Genomic DNA, 17,460 nt, shown 5'->3' on the forward strand with positions numbered 1-17,460 from the left:
CTCTTTGCATGAGGTGGCCAAAGTATTGGAGTTTCAGCTTCAACATCAGTCCTTCCAATGAACACCCAGGACTGATCTCTTTTAGGATGGACTGGTTGGATCTACTTCAGTGCAAAATAAAAAGTTTAACGAAAAAAGGATGAGGGTTACATTTCTCTTCTCTTAATGTTTAGTGATCTCTAAAAATGGAATAACTTCTTGTTTCTATTTATTAGTGCCTGACTGCCCATAGTAGAAAAGATAGTGAAAACTTGTCTCCTTGGAGAAAGAAGGAGAGGAAAGAGAGCTAAAAGTTTTCATGGAAATAGAGTATCTAAAATGCTATTTTTGTCAACAAAAATATCTTCACTATGTTAGTAACTTAAAATATATAAACCTACAATACAAAGTTAGTTTATTACTTATTATTATGAGTTTAGCTTCCTTAAACTTATTAACCACATAATGATACTTGAGTTCCAGAAAGCAGCCTGTTTTGCAAACTTTGAAACTAAGATAAAATGTAAGTATTTGTCATAAGGAAATGATTCTAACTTCTGTACTTTAATCTATTAGAGATGGGGAAAAATCTGATATGTGGAAGGAAGACAGGTTCCAAGGAAAGTGGAAAAGAAGGCAAAGATAACTATACAGTCATTAAATAACTATCAATTGTATAAGATAAAGCAATTTATGTCATCACTTCAAAATAGTTATTTCATCTATTTAAGTGTATATGGTAATAAACTATTTTATTCATCAACATCTTGGATCCATGACATAAAAACATATGAGCATAAATACAGCAATCTCTCAAGTGATTTTAGAAATGAAGTTTGCTCCTTAACTGGGCTGGCACTTTTCCTTTTTTTCTTATTCTTATTTTCACTGAATCTATCAATTTACTTATTAATAAAATGGATACTATACATCACTTTAAAAACCATCTGGCCAATTTAATATTACATAGTATACAATTAGAGTGGTAGGCATATGCAACAAGATAAGTAATCCTAAGCCTTCTCAATTTAGGTGGTCAAGAGGCTAGCTGCATAGCTTTCTTTGAGTATAAAGACTTCCAAACCAATGGAAAAGAGAAAAGGCTTTGATGTAGGAATCAGTAGTCCATTATCAGATAAATTATTTTCAAGTAAATTCCTGAAAATGTGAGCAAGGAGGCCTAAAACAATCATTTAAATGTCTTTGGTATTTTTATGTATTGTCAGATAGAATGAAAGGCATCTACATATAAAAACAATGTAATACAAACACATGTTATGGCTTAATATAAGAGATTAAATTTCTAATTAAAATTCATTTCTATTTGGATAGTCCGCACTAACAGGTTTCATTCTCAATATTAAATAGAGCAGAAATTTTGGAAGTGACTTTGGGAAAGTATTTTATTTTTAATTGCACATACAATTCCTTTATTACTTCGATTTCAATGCTTACTGAATTTGAGAAGCTAAAAGCAACTTTTCTGCTTTTTAAGTATTTTGCTATAAATACTTCCAGTGGAGGCAGGTGGGTGGACAGAGCAAGGTATATGTTTTTACATTTGTTGTTGGGTCTCAAAAGAATTAAATTCCTTACTGTTCCAGGTTAGTTTTTTTTTTTTTTTAACACTCTCATCATAAAATAACTTTACATAAACTTTGTCATAGTTTTTTTTTTTTTTAAAGTAAGAAGTTTCAGAAAATACTAGCTTTGAAATGATGGGAAACTAATGGAGTCTGAAGATCAGCTTGGCATTCTGGGTGGGTAGGGAAAAAAAAGCAAACAAAGAACAGTCACTAAAGGTTGAGGCCCCCAGAAGCAGCAGTGGTGCACGATTCTGGGTGACTTTCCCATTTGGAAAGGATTGTGGGAGAAGTCTTTCCCTTCACACCCTCAGTCACAAATAGCACCTTTGAATGTGAACAAGATCAACAAAACATCAGATAATGGCTCAAAGGACTGAGAAAGCTTCATGAAGGAAGAAACCCTTGGGAAGGTCCATGAACAGTAGGTACAATTTCCTTAGCCATGTGATCTACAAACATTGGGAATACCAGGAATGGAGAGTTTTCACCAAAGCAAGTCCATTTCCACCCAGTTTCATATCTATGGATTATATGTAACTTAGGGGGGAAAAAAGTACTGAAAAAGCGTATTTTCAAGCTTTCAGCATTGACCAGAATCGCCCAGAGGACTTGTTAGCTTGGGGCGGGGCCCCTTGAATTTGCACTTCTGGGAAGTGCCCTTAAGATTTGATGTCTCTGGGCCCAGACCACATTTTGAGAACCACTAATTTAAACAAAGTCTATTTTACTTTTCTACTGGAGGATAGCTACCTAGATTGTCATAGAGAAATCCTTAATTTTGACTATGATGTTTCTTAGGATGTGGAGTTAAGTAGTCTTTAGCGACTATGGTGGGGCACAACGCCTAGGAGATGCCTTTTAGTAAGTGTTGATGGCTGTAAAGACTGTCACTAAGTTCAAAGTTCCTCCTTCACCGCTGTCAGCTCTGAGGCTGTGTTATAGTTCCTCAATTTGTAAATTATATAGATATCATTTCTCAGGAATGTAGGGTTAGATGCTTTCTTCACATTTAAATTTAGTTCTACTCTAGAAAACATTGCCATCTTCCCAACGAACTAAATTCATGTTTCTTAAACTCAGTATGGAAATGCCACTGTGTTGCCCTTGTTTTTCAGAGAAAAATAAGTACAGTGAAACAGTTTCTTTTATTAGAGAGGAAGTATTTATTTTTATTGTTTTTTTGGGAGGGGGCGGGGAGAAGGCGATCTTGTAACTGTACTGAAAATAGTACAAGGAAATAATATTGCAGAACAAAACAGTTCCATATTTAGTAGGATTTAGGTCTGGATTTTCCCCAGACATTGCAGGTCGAATGAAAGATACAAGTAAATTCTTCCAGGCCTCAGACCAGACTTGGCACTCATTATAAATCATAACCAAGGCCTGTTATACAACAGAGGTGTTTGCAAATGCCTAGGTGATTTAAGGTTAATCTGGGCAACCCACAAACACCTCTAATCCCCAGGCTGAAGAAAACAGGCAACAACTCTTGTCATGACTTTGGGAAATGTGAACTTCTAGGATGGTTAGAGTAGTTTGTATTCTGAATTTGATTCGTTTAATAAGCATTTGTTGAATGCTTTGCCAAGTACAAATTGGCACTTGCCATCTATCTACCTCTACAAAGATTAAACCATGAGCCCTTGCAGCTGCTGACCTTCAACATCCCCTGAAAGGAGTTCAGGGTGGAGATCAGGAATGAGGAAACCTGTGCTCTGGGAAGAACCCGTAGAACTGGTCTTCAGACAGACATTTTCAGAAGATTTCATGAGCCCAATTCTTGTATCTCTCCATAGATAGAAAAGTACTAAAACCATCAATGATGACATCTGCTCCTTGTGATTAGCAGCAAGTCTGCCAAAATGCATATGTACCCTACCTTCACTAAAATTATATGCAACACGAACCTTCACCCCTACCTCTTTGGAGTAGTTCTTCAGAGCTACCTGAAATGCTGTCTGTCTCCTGGGCTATAGCCCTCATTTCCCCGAATAAAACTAACAATGCTCATGTGGTGCTTTATTTTCCAGTCAATGGCCTCGTGTGTGCAAATTAGAGATTTTTTTGATATCATAAGGCTCCTGCCTACCCAGGGTTCTGTATTCGCAGTGTATTCATTCTGGTTATTTTGTGCGTAAAGTTAAAACTGAAGCAACCTGGTGTGAATTTATTTATGAAGGCAAGGGAGCAAGGGTTACTTTCCTCTTTCCAAAGCCAGACCTGCTACAACCACAAGCCAAGAACTGTAGGAATAAACTGTCTTGTGGGAATCTAGATTAGTAAAGTCCAAATAAATTTCTAAATAATTTCAGATGATGGGATAGTTTAAAATGAAGAGGGCCTGGGCCCAGACTTTGGGGATCACACCAGTAGGAACGCACACTCACCAGAAGGAAACCATTCACGAAAAGTGCTAACCGGAGGCATACTCAGACATGGTCCGAAGGTGGAGAACCCTGGGAAGACCCTGAGCTGTCCCCAGATCTGCTGTCTGCTGTCGAACCCCTCACCCACAAGAAAAGCACTGGGTCCTGTTTGTTAATCCGTACTTACTAGCAGTCTTGTTACAAACGACCTGTGGTCAGCTTTCAAGCAGTTGCGGAAGAAGAGAAAAAAAGAAGTCAATTACTCAGAGAAATCCCTATAGTAGACTGCAGAAAGTAAACACAGAAAGAAATGGAAAAAACAGAGAGAATGCTGCGGCAGGTGTTTCATGATTTCGGTAGTTTTCCTAACTCGACCATTTTTAGTTATCTAGCCCATCGTAGGAGATTTTTCGGGTGCTGAAATGCCTGCTTGGGACGGCAGAAAGCGGGCCCTGCGAGACTGCTACGTGGGCCCGTCACAGCTGGGACCTGGGACCGGGCGCCGCAGATGGAGCGATCCTGCAGGAGACGCGGCAGGGCGGCCGCCGGACCAGCATTCACGCTCCGTCCGCTGCAAATATAGCAAACGGGACAACTGCTCTGCTCGCCTGCGCTCTCGCTCCTCGTTCTCGCAGGTTCTCCGCCAACAGTATCTGACTTAAACGCTTCCGTACACGGTCAGCGCCGCATCCCGGGCGCCCCAACTAGCTGCTCACCCGGGAGGCCCACATCGGAGGCGGGCCGCGGATACTGTCTGCACGTTCGCAAAGTCCGCAGCCGCGGACAGAGCCCTTCCGCCGGGCAGCCCTCGGTCCCGCCTCCGCTCCCGGCGCCGCCCGCCCTGACTGCCGTACAGGCGCCCTCACAGCGGCGGGCACCGCGGAGCAGCTCCAGCTAGCGCCAGGGAATCAGCTCTGGGACCTGCCAGGGACCACTGGGTAGCACTAGCAACACAAAAGATGCTCTCGCGGGCTCCCTCTCTCTAACACCGCGTCCCGGGACCCTCGAGACCTCGCGTGGTTTGGTCTGGGGGCGGGGCGACCCGAGGGGCGGAGCCGGATGGAGCGTCCCCGGGCCTTGTTGACATCGGCGTCCTCGCGCCCGCCGCCGCCGTCCGCGCATGCCCGGTCGCCGCCGGCTCCGAGGCCGCGGCGCTTGGGCTTCCCCCACCTGCATCCCGGCCCCGCCCCTCCCCCCGGCGGCGGCGGCGGCGGCGGCGGCGGCGGCGGCGGCGGCTGCTGCTGCGGCGGACGTGTTGTTTTGGCGGCGGCGCTGGCTGCTGAGGAGCCAACCAAGACCCAGCGCCTCACCAGCACCGGCTGCGGCGGGCCCACTGACCGCGTCGCCACAGGTAAGGCCTCCGTCGAGGGCTGAGGGCGGGGACGGGGCCCAAGGGTCGGGTCCGAGGGGCCGGAAGGGGAGATGGAGGCTGCAGGGGTGAGTCCCGGAGGGTGGTCGCGGGCCCAGAGGCTGAGGGGCGTGAGGGAGGTTGGGGGTCGGGTGGGTCAGGGCTCGGGAGTCGAGAAGGGGGATCGGGGGTCTATGTCGGGGTTCTGGGCCAGGTGGCTGAAGTCGAGGGGTTGAGGGAGACTGGGGCCCGGGGGTCTAAGGAGTCGGCAGGTCGCGGGGGCCGGGGGTCGGGGCCGGGGGTCTAAGCAATCGTTAGGGTCGTGGGGGCCGGGGTCGGGGCCGGGCGGCTGAAATGGTCGAGGGGACCGTGGGGTGGAGGGAGACTGGGCCCGGGGGTCTAAGGAGTCGGAAGGGTCGCGGGGGCCGGGGGTCGGGGCCGGGCTGCCGAGGGTCGTCGAGGGGGCCCGGGGTCTAAGGAGTGGGGAGGGTCGTGGGGGGCCGGGGTCGCGCCCGCCACTGGTCAGTTTCCCGCCCCCGTGACTTTGTTGTTGTCTTGGAGAAGGCGGACCTGCCCGCTGGGGCCGGAGGGGAGGGGGTGTTGGGGCGGGAGCGGCGCCGCCTGTTCCCACTTTCGGTTTTGGGGTTGGGCGGTTACTCCTGTGAAGTGCGGGCTTGTCTTAGGGGGTTTCCAGCGCTGGCGTGGAGGGGATCCAGGAACGGAGCAGCAAGGGGGGAGGGTTGTCCACGGCCATCCCCCACCCCAGTACTATGCTTTCATCTGTCTTCTTTAACATTTAGAGAGCCTAACTATGTTTTTTATGTTACTTACTAGAATCATTTGGGTATGGAAGAGGTACAGTTTGTGCCACTAGTTTTTTTCTCCTAGTTTTTAATTTACCTTTATTACTAAAGTATTACATGCTCTTTGAAGAAAAAAATTTAGCAGCCTAACCATACAGAAGTCTCCTCCCTCCCCTCACCCCCATCACTCCCACCCATTTCCCCTCCCTCCCTTAATACCCAGGGTGTAACCAGTCTTAAAGTGTGGTGTTTAGCCTTTAAGGATTTTTCATTGCATATTAAACTTATTGTAAATCGACTATACTTCAAGCAGACAAAAACAAAAAACAAAATGGGATCATACATAGCACATAGTTTTCATTGGTCAACAATATCACAATTATTTCTCCTTTTTTATTTACATACCTCATTCTTTCAATAAACTACAGAGCTATATATGTAAATTTAATCGCTGAACATTGGTATTATTTCTATAATCTTAGCTTTTACTTAGCTTCAAATGAAGTCTACAAAGTGATACTTTGAAACATAATAAAACTTTCAGAATGTCTGAGGCCAGTTGAGGATACTTACATATTAGAAAATTGAGTAACATGTTTACATAGAACTTAATGGCAGCTTGCAGGAGGCTTGGATGACTTCACAAAGCAGGTTACTGAAATAGTTTTTTTTTTTTTTTTTAAGTGTACTTTTCAGAGTAAACTTAAATTCCATAGGGCCAGTTGAAAGCAAATTCTGTCACTCAAAGGAAAACTGGACTGTGTATGAGGAGGAGGTAGGATAGAAGGCCAGCGGCCCACAGGTTCGTGTTTCAGGCCCATAAGAGGTAAGCTCTTAAGTGGAAGGGTGACCCTAGCTGCTTACCATTTAGTAAGATAGAAAGCTAGGAAGTTGCTGTTAAGTTTTATAGTTCTGTGTGCAGATGCTAGAGGCTTTGGTGATTTAATCACTGCCCTGTGCTTATTGACAATGTATAGCATGTTCATCTTGCCTTCCAGGGAGGACAGCTTAGTAAAGGAATCACATGGAACCACTTGATTCTCAGCATATGTAGCCGGCGATCTTAGGCCCAACTGTGTAGCATTTTATTATTTGGGAAACTATGTTCAGAAGGAATCAGAAACATCCATGGCATTTTTAGTTATCGTCGCTGGTAATAGAAGCACTCTTTCATGTATTTCTCACAACCTAGGTGGCATGCTGTCCAGTCTATGGATTTTTAAACAGAGGCTCTCAAAGTCAACTGCTCAAAACCCTGTTACCTTTTAACTGGTGGTGGCTAAATTAGACTTGGGCACGCTTCATGCTCCACACATGCTGCCAAGAGCCTGTGGTTTGCTCTGCTGTGCTACCCCCCATTAGTGAAAATTACCTTACAAAATCACTGATCTCAGAGTTTCCTTCTCCTTTTTGGCTTGGAAATGTTCCTTAAGAGTAGAGACATGAATATATTGTGTGCATTGAAAAATAAAGGGTAATTAGTGTGAATCTCTAGTGATATCTTTTTAGATGAGGTTTCTGATGGTGTGTTATTAAAATATTGAATACTTTGGAGTGATGCCATTGACCGGGAAGATGGGGATTGTGTTACTTTAGTCTTTGGTTACTCCACTAGATGCCATGCTCATTTGGGCATCATAGTAAATTGTAGCTCTTACAGATACTTTTATTCTGTTCCTTAAAGACTAGTCTCATTTCATTTAGAATTTTTTATGAACCCAGTTAACACTCTTTGTAAACTTATATGATGAAAATAATACAGAGAGGGCCCTAAAAACATTGATTTCCATATTTATTTTGGTCTCCTAAAACTGCATCATGACGGACAATTTAATAGCATCTATGTCATAATGTTATGGTTATTAATCTTTTGGTTTTCCGGCACATGTGAAAACTGTGGTTTAAAGAAATATGGCAAATACTGAAGTTAAACTGTTATCAGTTGTAATATATATGTATTTGAGAAGAAACCCACGTATAGGAAAATATTTGAGCTTTTATTCTTGGCAGTTGTTAAAGGATGTAGTTAGATGCACATTTAAGTGGCTAATCTGCCATCGCTTGTCTGTTGGACGACTCATACTGGATGTAAGTGGGTTTATAGTTGTGGGTTATAAACAACAATGCAGCACCAGCAAGATGTCTTTAGGATACACTGGTACTCCCAGCCGTTGGAGGATGGGGAGTCCAATACTGTGTGTGCATATTCTGAGAAATTAGCAAGTGAGGTGGGTAGGAATAAAAAGTTTTCCAGTTTAGCCTAAAAAATCCTTCCCGTGGGGGGAATGCATTCATGAGTAGCTAGAAATCAATAAACTTTTACATCCTATGAATGGTAACAGTAGCATCAGCATCACCTAGAGTTTAAAATCTAGATGGGATTTAAAAGCTAAGTATAAAACAGCTCTGGAATTGCAGAAAGGACCTGTTCCCTGACAACTTTGTTTCTAAGGAGAAGCGAGTTCAGATGCAAGATCTTGAAGCCAGAATTAGAGGGGAGATAATCTGAGAGTTGGCCCTCAGCGTAGACAGAGGGGAGTCAGCTTTGTGGATGGAGGTCAAGGGAAATAAGAATGTGAAAGTTACAGTTCTCTGAGCTTAGAGATACTGAAAAAAAGTATGTCTGGGGGTTGAGTTGGAATAATTAACACTATGTGGTAACCTGCAGGCTCTTGTAAACCCATAATGACCACATTATCATGAGTCAGTTGAGTGTGTAATCTCAAGTGGAGTGAGCATCTGAGAATTGTGGGCCGTGAAGTATCCTGAGGCGCTTGTCTTCCCTGTTCTCCTGGCCAGCATCTCAGACTTCTGGGCCCTGTGACCTTTGTTTCTCACCTCACTGAGGTACAGGTCACCTGAGAGGGCCTCCTCATCTCCCTTTAGGAGTTCTGTTTTCTCCCTTTTGGTCACTACAGGCCCCTTGTTCCCACTGTTCTTTCCCTCTTTGCGAGGCCTGAGTTCTGCATAGCTTCATTTTCTTTCCAAAGCTTCAGAGTTGCCTTTAACTTGTTTTCCTTGAAAAACTCTTTTAAGTGGCTGTCATTTTGTTATCTTGAATCAAATACATTCAGAACTGAAGTGTTTTGTTTGCAAATTTAATTCTTTTTTTCTCCATTTACTTGTTTATATTAATCATCACATTTTCTTAGTCATCTGGACTCAAAATCAAAGGACATCTTGGATTCTTCACTTTCCTTTTTTTAGAAATGATTTGTCATTTTATTGCACATTGTTCCTGATTTCTCCTGTCTTGCATTTTCGCAGCGGTGAAACACTTTTAATCCCTTTGCTTTAGCTGCCATTAACAGGAGACAACCATAATCTCTAAGTTTGTGCCATCCATCATGCATACTGCTATCAAATTAACTGTCCTAAATGCAGCCCTGGTCACTTTTTTCCCTGCATGGGAACAAAGCAGAGCTCCAAATTTACTGTTTTTTTCTGACAGTCACTGTGCTGACATGCTTTGTCTCATTTGGTCCTCATGTCTCATTTGGTCCTTTATGTCTTAGGTACTATTGTGCCACTTTACAGGGAAAGAATTTGAGACTTCATGAACCTGAAGGAGTTGCTAATAGGTGGAAGACCTGGAGTTTGAATCCCAAGCCTCTCTTCCAGTTCTGTGTTCTTGAAGAGTTCTGCGCCTCCACCGAGTGGCTCTTGATCAACTCTGGGGTCAATTCTACAGTCCTTGTTCTTCACCTTTGCCTTTCAAAAACCTGGCCCCAGTGCTCCTCCTCACATTTGTTTCTTGTTTTATTCAAGCTTTTGGTTTCTTAATACATTTTTGTTCAGGATTTCCTCCTTTTCCCATGTCTGCTTTTCGAGGACGTCCCTGGGCAGAAAGGCTAGCTGATGGGCTGTATTTCACTAGGGCTCCTCTTCCCTATCTGCTAGCGAGGTCTTTTCTCATTCATATAGTTGGTTAACCTCGTGATGAGAACCTTCTACTCTGAATTTCTTTTTGAGTACTCTAACAGTTGTAACTGGATTATAAAATGTTAGAAAGCAGAAAATGTGTTGTAGACGCTTAGGAGATGTGTGTAAATGAAAATGACCTCTGGTCACCTGCCCCATTAATGGCAATTTAAGTAGTTTTTTATTTTAGTTGGTAGATGACACAATAGTTTAATGGAGTTTTTAAGTTTGTGTATGTAACAAAACCAGATTTCCTTGTTGTAGGCTATCAAATGAGTTAAATTTTCAGACTCATTTCTAGGTAATTATGATAAGTAATTTATTTGTAAAACTACTTATAAGTTTTTTTATATGCACATGTCTGACCTTGAATTTATCACAGTTGATGGTCACCATGCAGAGGTTAAAATTTTATATTTCTCTATATTGCCTTTTGGAGAAGGAAATGGCAACCCACTTGGGTATTCTTGCTGGAGAAGTCCATGGACAGAGGAGCCTGGCGGGCTACAGTCCATGGAGTTGCAAACAGTCGTATACAACTGAGCGACTAAACAATAACAACATATTGCCTTTGATCTTGTATTACAGTTTAAGTATTACATTACTGTAAGTACTATATTAATATAAGTATTTCATTAAGTAATTTGTTTTTGCTTTGTTATATAAAAATATAATCCTTTCTGGTAGAAGTTGAGAATGTAGGCTATCTCAGTGATGGCATTGGAGTTTAATAAAAGTGTTTATAAAAGTTTATTAAAAAAGTGTTTAATAAAAGATTAATAAAAGTGTTATCGATTCTCAGACTAATCAGTTTGTCAGTCTTTCAGCTCTCAACTTTATAAAGGATTAAAATAATAATAAATACTTCTTTGAAGGTAAAAGTTTTAAACAAGTTTATAATAATTAATTGATTTTAAAAATATATAGTCACATGGGTCAAAGTATAAGTGTTATAAAAAGTTTATAGACTGAAAGTGACTCTTCCTCCATCTCTCATTTTCCCCACTGAGAGGTAGTCACTTATCTCTGGAATGATACAGAAGAAGCAGTTTGTTTACAAGTATATTTGAATAAATATTTTTCTTCCAAGTTATGTTATGATGAAGTATAATACATTGCAAATAGTTTCACTTGCATTTTTCACTCAGTGTATCTCTGATATTCCATAACAGTATATAAAGAATTTCTTCATTCTTTAAAATTTTTTTGCAGCCTCAAAGGATCAGCTGTATATTGCTACATATATAGATTATATATATATATAGTCATTTATTTAACCATATTCCCTACTGATGGACATTTAGATTGATTCCCATTCTTTACTGTTACACACATCTATTGAGGCAACTGTTCGAAGGAAAAGAAATAAAAAACTGGAAGATCTTTCTAGAGAAAAATAAAATTTGAAAGCTAAAATGGCTGTTTCTTGGTGGAGAATGAGATGGATGCCTTTTGAGGCTGCTGATGACTGGTGAGTGAATGGAGAGATGGAGGGGACCATGTGAGGATGCTGGGAGCGGTTGACAGCCTAATGGGAAGAGGGAGGATGGCAGTGGTGAATGGCAGCAGCTCCCGGGACAAATTGTCTGCTCTGGGCGAGGCCAGCTCTGCCTGTGTTTACAAGTTCTATGCTCAGAAATGATTCTCGATACCTGGAAAGTCATCTCTGGGACTGTGGCCTATAGTAGTATATCTAACATAGGAAACCTTTTCAGGGAATGGAATAAGATCTCTGGGTGTTGTCTGGAAGGAAATGTCATGACCAACAACACAATATATTTTATGAGGTCATTAAATTTTTTACTGTAATATTATGTATTCAGAGATAAGATTTAAAGTACTGAAATAAATGAAGTTAAACAAATTCCTCCTTCAGCAAACCTCCACCATCCAAATCTGTTCCTCATGGGTTGCTTGGGTGATAATGATGGCTTTTTAACAGTGTGGTGTGAGTCCTTTCAGAGTTTATGTATAAACAAAAATAACATTCATGCATCTTAGACATATCAGTCAGAATTCTACTGAATAGCAAGTAGTGGTAAGACTAATGAAGGTCAGAATTGTATGGATTAACAAGTGAGTAAGCGATGGTGGGTACCAGGTAAACAGCGAGTGCCCCTTGATTCCTTCCAACCAAGGGTGCTCTGAATGCAGAATAGTGTTGTACAGTGTGCGTCAGCTGCTGAAGTGGTGCAGCTGGTCTTACCAGGTTACTTCTAACTGGTCCAGGGTTTCCCAGGCTGTGATTCATCCATAGTGATGTAGTAAGCATGGCTTACTGAACAGGGTTACTGAACAGGATAATAAAAGGTCATTTATTTTTGTTCATCCACGGACCCCCCGCCACATATAGTAGCTATAAGAATTCACTGTAGAAAGATTAGAAGATATGGATGAAAAAGAAATAGATCGTTGGGAATGCAATTATTGGGATGATGTCTCCTTTAGTTAATTCTCAGAGATTTCTGTATTAATGAGAACACCAGTTAGAAAAGCCCAGCTTTATAAATCCTGCTGTCATATAAGACAGATATATTTATTTGGTGATAGAAGCTTGGACATTGTGATCACTTGAAGTTTCTCTGACCTGCATGCTCTGCCAGGTAACCAGGACTGTGGTAGGGCCTTGACTCAGCCGTCAGGTTGTTTGTACACGTGTGTGGTCAAGTGCTGGGTGGTGTAGCTGTTCTGAGGGAGCCCCATGTGTCCGTGGGTGTTAGTACCCTCCTCTGTTGCTGCTCCTGGGTTAGTAGTTCAGAGCTCTTACTCTGATAACAAATCATTGTACTTTTGTAATCCATCTTTAAAATACTGGATCTTAAATGCCTTAGAAATATTTAGAAATGCCATAGCTCAAAAAAAAACCCCACACAAGTGAACCTTTCTTTGTCAGACAGTGTTTAGAAGTAGGGTATATTTTATCACCCTCCTTAGTCTCCTGTTTACATTGTAGTCTCTTGATGACTAGAGTAGATTTTTAAATTCATGGTCAGTCATCTCGATACTCAAATATAAGAGCAAGTTTTGGAATACGTGAAGGTAGTTACTACAATTTTACTTTTAAGAAAAAGCCTGGCAGTGGTCCGTTGTGATTTAACATATATTTTAATAGAATACATTGTGAAAGAATTACTTTAAATACTTCTAAACCATTTTAATGATTTAATGGACTTGATTTTTTTCCTGCAAATGGAGTGATTTTGAACGTTTATTCTTTTTTGAACCGCAGAAATTAGAAATGGAAAAAGAAAGATTTAGGCTTTTCTACAGTAATTTATATAAATATCTATATTGTAACTGCTCCTGAAATTGGTTTGGTTCTGAAGGAAAGGGAGGGAAGTCACTGTGGTCCTAAACTAGCTGAGTTACCTCACTGTTGATGGCAAAAAAGCTTTCTGCAGGCTTTCTTCTTGTTAAGGAATTGTTCAGTTGTCACTTTATTTTAATAACCCCTGGTTTTATTGTGCCTCCATGGTACATTTTATATGTATGTGGTCCACACCTGCACACGGATGTGTGCCTGAATGCCCTGTTTTCACAGACACCATTCCCTGCACTGCCTCAGGAAGTCTCACGGGTATGTGGCTGATGCGACCTCGAGCTGTGCAGTGCGTGTGTGCTCACTCAGTCGTGTCTGACTCTTTGCAACCCCTTGGACTGTAGCCCATCAGGCGCCTCTGTCCATGGGATTCTCCAGGCAAAAATACTGGAGTGGGTTGCTACTTCCTTCAGGGGATATTCCTGACCCAGGGATTGAACCTGGGTTTCCTGCATCGCAGGCAGTTTCTTTGCCACTGAGCCACCTGGAAGCCCTATCTGGGAGCTGTGTGATATGAGATGCTAATATTTTGGTGCTTTAACATTTTCACACTTTCATGTAACTATTTATTTAATCTTTCCAACAGCCTTGTCAAAGAGGATCTTGTCTGGCGAGTATCACTAGTCTCATTTTTATAGATGCAGGAATTGAGACTCAGAGTTACTTCCTTGTCCCGAGTCTTGTGTTCTTTCCTGTGAAATGATCTGCAGTCTTCAAGGACAAAGGGCTTGATGTAAGAATAGACCTTGAACTCAAAGCCTTTTCTGTCTCCTAAGCAAGTTAGGTGACCCCTTTCCTTGGAAGTGATACTGTTACACAGAGTTTTGAGTTAATGTACATAAAAATGCCAAAACTTAATATATAGTAAGTGCTCAGCTAATGACAGTTGCACTAATGATAAAGATAATAATGTTTTAGGAGTCACATACTACTTTTCAAAGATTATGGGACCTCACGCGGTGGCTCAGTGGTAAAGAATCCTCCTGCCGATGCAAAAGACATGGGTTCAATCCCTGGGTTGGGAAGATCCCCTGGAGTAGGAAATGTCAACCCACTCCAGAATTCTTGCCTGGGAAATTCCATGGACAGAGGAGCCTGGTGGGCTACAGTCCATGGAGTCCCAAAGAGTCGGACATTATTTAGCAGCTAAAGAGTAACAGGAGTCACACGCTATTCAGAGATTATGGGACCTCACATAGCAGTAGTGTCCATTTAAATCAGAGGCCAGGCCTAGGAGCAGTCTCACATCAGTGTTGTGTGGGTGGAGTCAGAAGTGAAAGAAGAGAGAGCCTTGGAGGAGCCAGGGAGCCAAGAGAGTGGTTGTTCTGGAGCCACATCAGGTCCACATGGTTATGTGTAAAATAGCAAATTTGAGTCATCTGGTCAACAAGAAATGAGAAATTCCTACAGCGAAAGGGAAAGAATTTTAAACTGTGGAGCGTGTGTCCTGCATGCATTAGTCCCTGAGGTGTTCCTAACATACTGTTGTCACTGATGTTTTTGATAATGATCTGGGACCATCAAGAAATGTTGACTTATACCGGATATTTTCTAAGGTTGTGGAACTGTCACACTGTAGGAAGACTTCATCAATTTATTTTACTCTTTGAAGCTTACACAATTATCTTTCAGTTATCTGTAGCATTAGTTCTTTTGGCTGTCTGTGGTGGTAGAGAAAATGAATTTTACTAAATCTGAATATGTACATTTTATTTGATTCTTTTTTTTTTTTTTTTAATAAATTTATTTATTTTAGTTGGGGGCTAATTACTTTACAATATTGTAGTAGTTTTTGCCATACATTGACATGAATCAGCCATGAGTTTACATGTGTTCCCCTTCCTGGACCCCTCACCCACCTCCTTCCCCATCCCATCCCTATGGGTCATCCCATTGCCCCGGCCCTGAGCCTTTGTCTCATGCATCGAACATGGAATGGTGTTCTGTTTCACATATGATAATATACATGTTTCAATGCTATTCTCCCAGAACGTCCCACCCTCACCTTCTCCCTCAGAGTCCGTAAAATTGTTCTATGCATCTGTGTCTCTTATTCTGTCTCGCATATAGGGTTATTGTTACCATCTTTCAAATTCCATATGTATGCATTAGTATACTGTATTGTTGTTTTTCTTTCTGGCTTACTTCACTCTGTATAATGGGCTCCAGTTTCATCCATCTCAGTAGAACCGATTCAAATGTATTTTTTTTAATGGCTGAGTAATATTTCATTGTGTATATGTACCACAGCTTCCTTATCCATTCGTCTGCTGATGGACATCTAGGTTGCTTCCATGTCCTGGCTATTGTAAACAGTGCTGCGATGAACATTGGGGTACACACGTCTCTTTCAATTCTGGTTTCTTTGGTTAGTTGATAGTAAGGTTCATGGTCAGTGTTAAGGTAAAGGCCAGGAGTTTACACCTTCATAAATATGTTTGATTCTGGGCCTTTTTCTCACTTAGTCCAAAGCTTATTTATAAAGTTCAGTGTCTGCTAGCTTCCTTTTATATCCATTAATCGCTCTGTTGTGCAGAGTGTTACTAAAATCAAGTCCTGCTCCTAATTGTCTTAATATCCTTTTTGCTCACGTGTCTTTCCATTCATTTTTAGTGATAACACAGAAAGCATCACCTGCAGGGCAGTGTGTTTTTCAGTTCAGTTCAGTCGCTCAGTTGTGTCTGACTCTTTGCGACCCCATGAATAGCAGCACGCCAGGCCTCCCTGTCCATCACCAGCTCCCGGAGTTTACCCAAACTCATGTCCATCGAGTCAGTGATGCCATCCAGCCATCTCATCCTCTGTCGTCCCCTTCTCCTCCTGCCCCCAATCCTTCCCAGCATCAGCGTCTTTTTCAGTGAGTCAGCTCTTCGCATCAGGTGGCCAAAATATTGATTGGAGTTTCAGCTTCAACATCAGTCCTTCCAGTGAACACCCAGGACTGATCTCCTTTAGGATGGACTGGTTGGATCTCCTTGCAGTCCAAGGGACTCTCAAGAGTCTTCTCCAACACCACAGTTCAAAAGCATCAATTCTTTGGCGCTCAGCTTTCTTCACCGTCCAACTCTCACATCCATCCATGACCACTGGAAAAACCATAGCCTTGACTAGACTGACCTTTGTTGGCAAAGTAATGTCTCTGCTTTTTAATATGCTGTCTAGGTTAGTGTGTTTTTAGTGTGTTTTTAAAAGCGTGCTCCCTCTTGAGGCCAACCTGGGTCATACTGCATTCAAGTTTGGACAGTTTTGAATCTGCTGCAAATATCCTGAAAAGTACCAGCAACTGAGAAAAGGTGCCACCTGTCACATATGGGGTCTTACTCATGCTGCCCTCACTTTCTGTCAGCACTCGGAATCTGTGTAGTGGCTTCCCACTGTCCTAAAAACAAGGTCAGGAATGAAGCAGATTGGTGCCCTAAGTGGTTTTAAGCTTGAGGACAGTTTGTCACAATGGTATAATATATTAGGGCTAAAGTTTTTTTGTGATACTGCTCAAGGCTTAGGGCTGGGCATACATTGTCTTTTATAAGAAAAAAATGATACATGGCTTAAGAATAACCAAAGCAAAACGCTGATGGTTTTATTTGTTGTAGTGTTTACAGTTAGTACACCAAGTTGAATTTCAGCGTCACCTTTAAAGTCCTCATGCAGTTGGAGTGTGGTATAGTTGTTATTGTTTCAGAGGCCTTTAGATTGTCTTCACATGACCATGCCTTACACTTAAGTGAATTCCAAGTTGTGTCAAGGAACATGAGCAAATCTCTTGCCACTGATTATACTGTGATATCTTTTCCTATGATCTTTTACTCTTATCTTTTACTCTTACTGCGTGATCTTTTCCTGTATCTTGGGTGAGTAATAGGAGAGATGGGAATGGATTCAGTCCCCAAGTGTACAGATTTAATTCCCTGTGGAGCAGCGTTCTGTTATAGAGTTTGGGTGGTGTGGCAGACCGGTAATGCCTTCTTCCCCAAGATGTTCATGTGTTAATTCCTGGGCCCTGTCACAATGTCATCCTGTATGGCCAAGGGGAATTAAGATTGCTGATTAGCTGACTTTAAAATGGGGCGAGTATCCTGTATTACTCTGATGGGCCCAGGGTAATCACAGGGTTCCTTAAAAGTGAAAGGAGGAGGCA

At 42.0% G+C, this 17,460-nt stretch overlaps 1 protein-coding gene across 4 annotated transcripts in view; it reads left to right on the forward strand.

Moving 5' to 3' along the window:
- The first annotated feature begins 2,710 nt into the window (after nucleotides 1-2,710).
- PCMTD1 (protein-L-isoaspartate (D-aspartate) O-methyltransferase domain containing 1) overlaps nucleotides 2,711-17,460 on the forward strand; it is a 51,206-nt gene continuing 36,456 nt past the window's right edge. For 3 of the 4 annotated variants that reach the window (XM_081497967.1, XM_081497968.1, XM_081497964.1), the window contains exon 1: nucleotides 5,129-5,282. Coding sequence is in view for 1 of the 4 variants with exons in the window: in XM_081497971.1 (XP_081354097.1) it covers nucleotides 4,991-5,282 (292 nt within the window). In the remaining 3 variants the exon portion in view is untranslated. Of the gene's footprint in view, nucleotides 5,283-17,460 lie in introns of all 4 variants that reach the window. The other variant, XM_081497971.1, reaches the window with a different exon arrangement.

The sequence above is a fragment of the Giraffa tippelskirchi genome, chromosome 6, assembly GCF_054371585.1.
Source record: "Giraffa tippelskirchi isolate mGirTip1 chromosome 6, T2T-mGirTip1v1.2.pri, whole genome shotgun sequence".
In the NCBI taxonomy this organism is placed as follows: domain Eukaryota; kingdom Metazoa; phylum Chordata; class Mammalia; order Artiodactyla; family Giraffidae; genus Giraffa; species Giraffa tippelskirchi.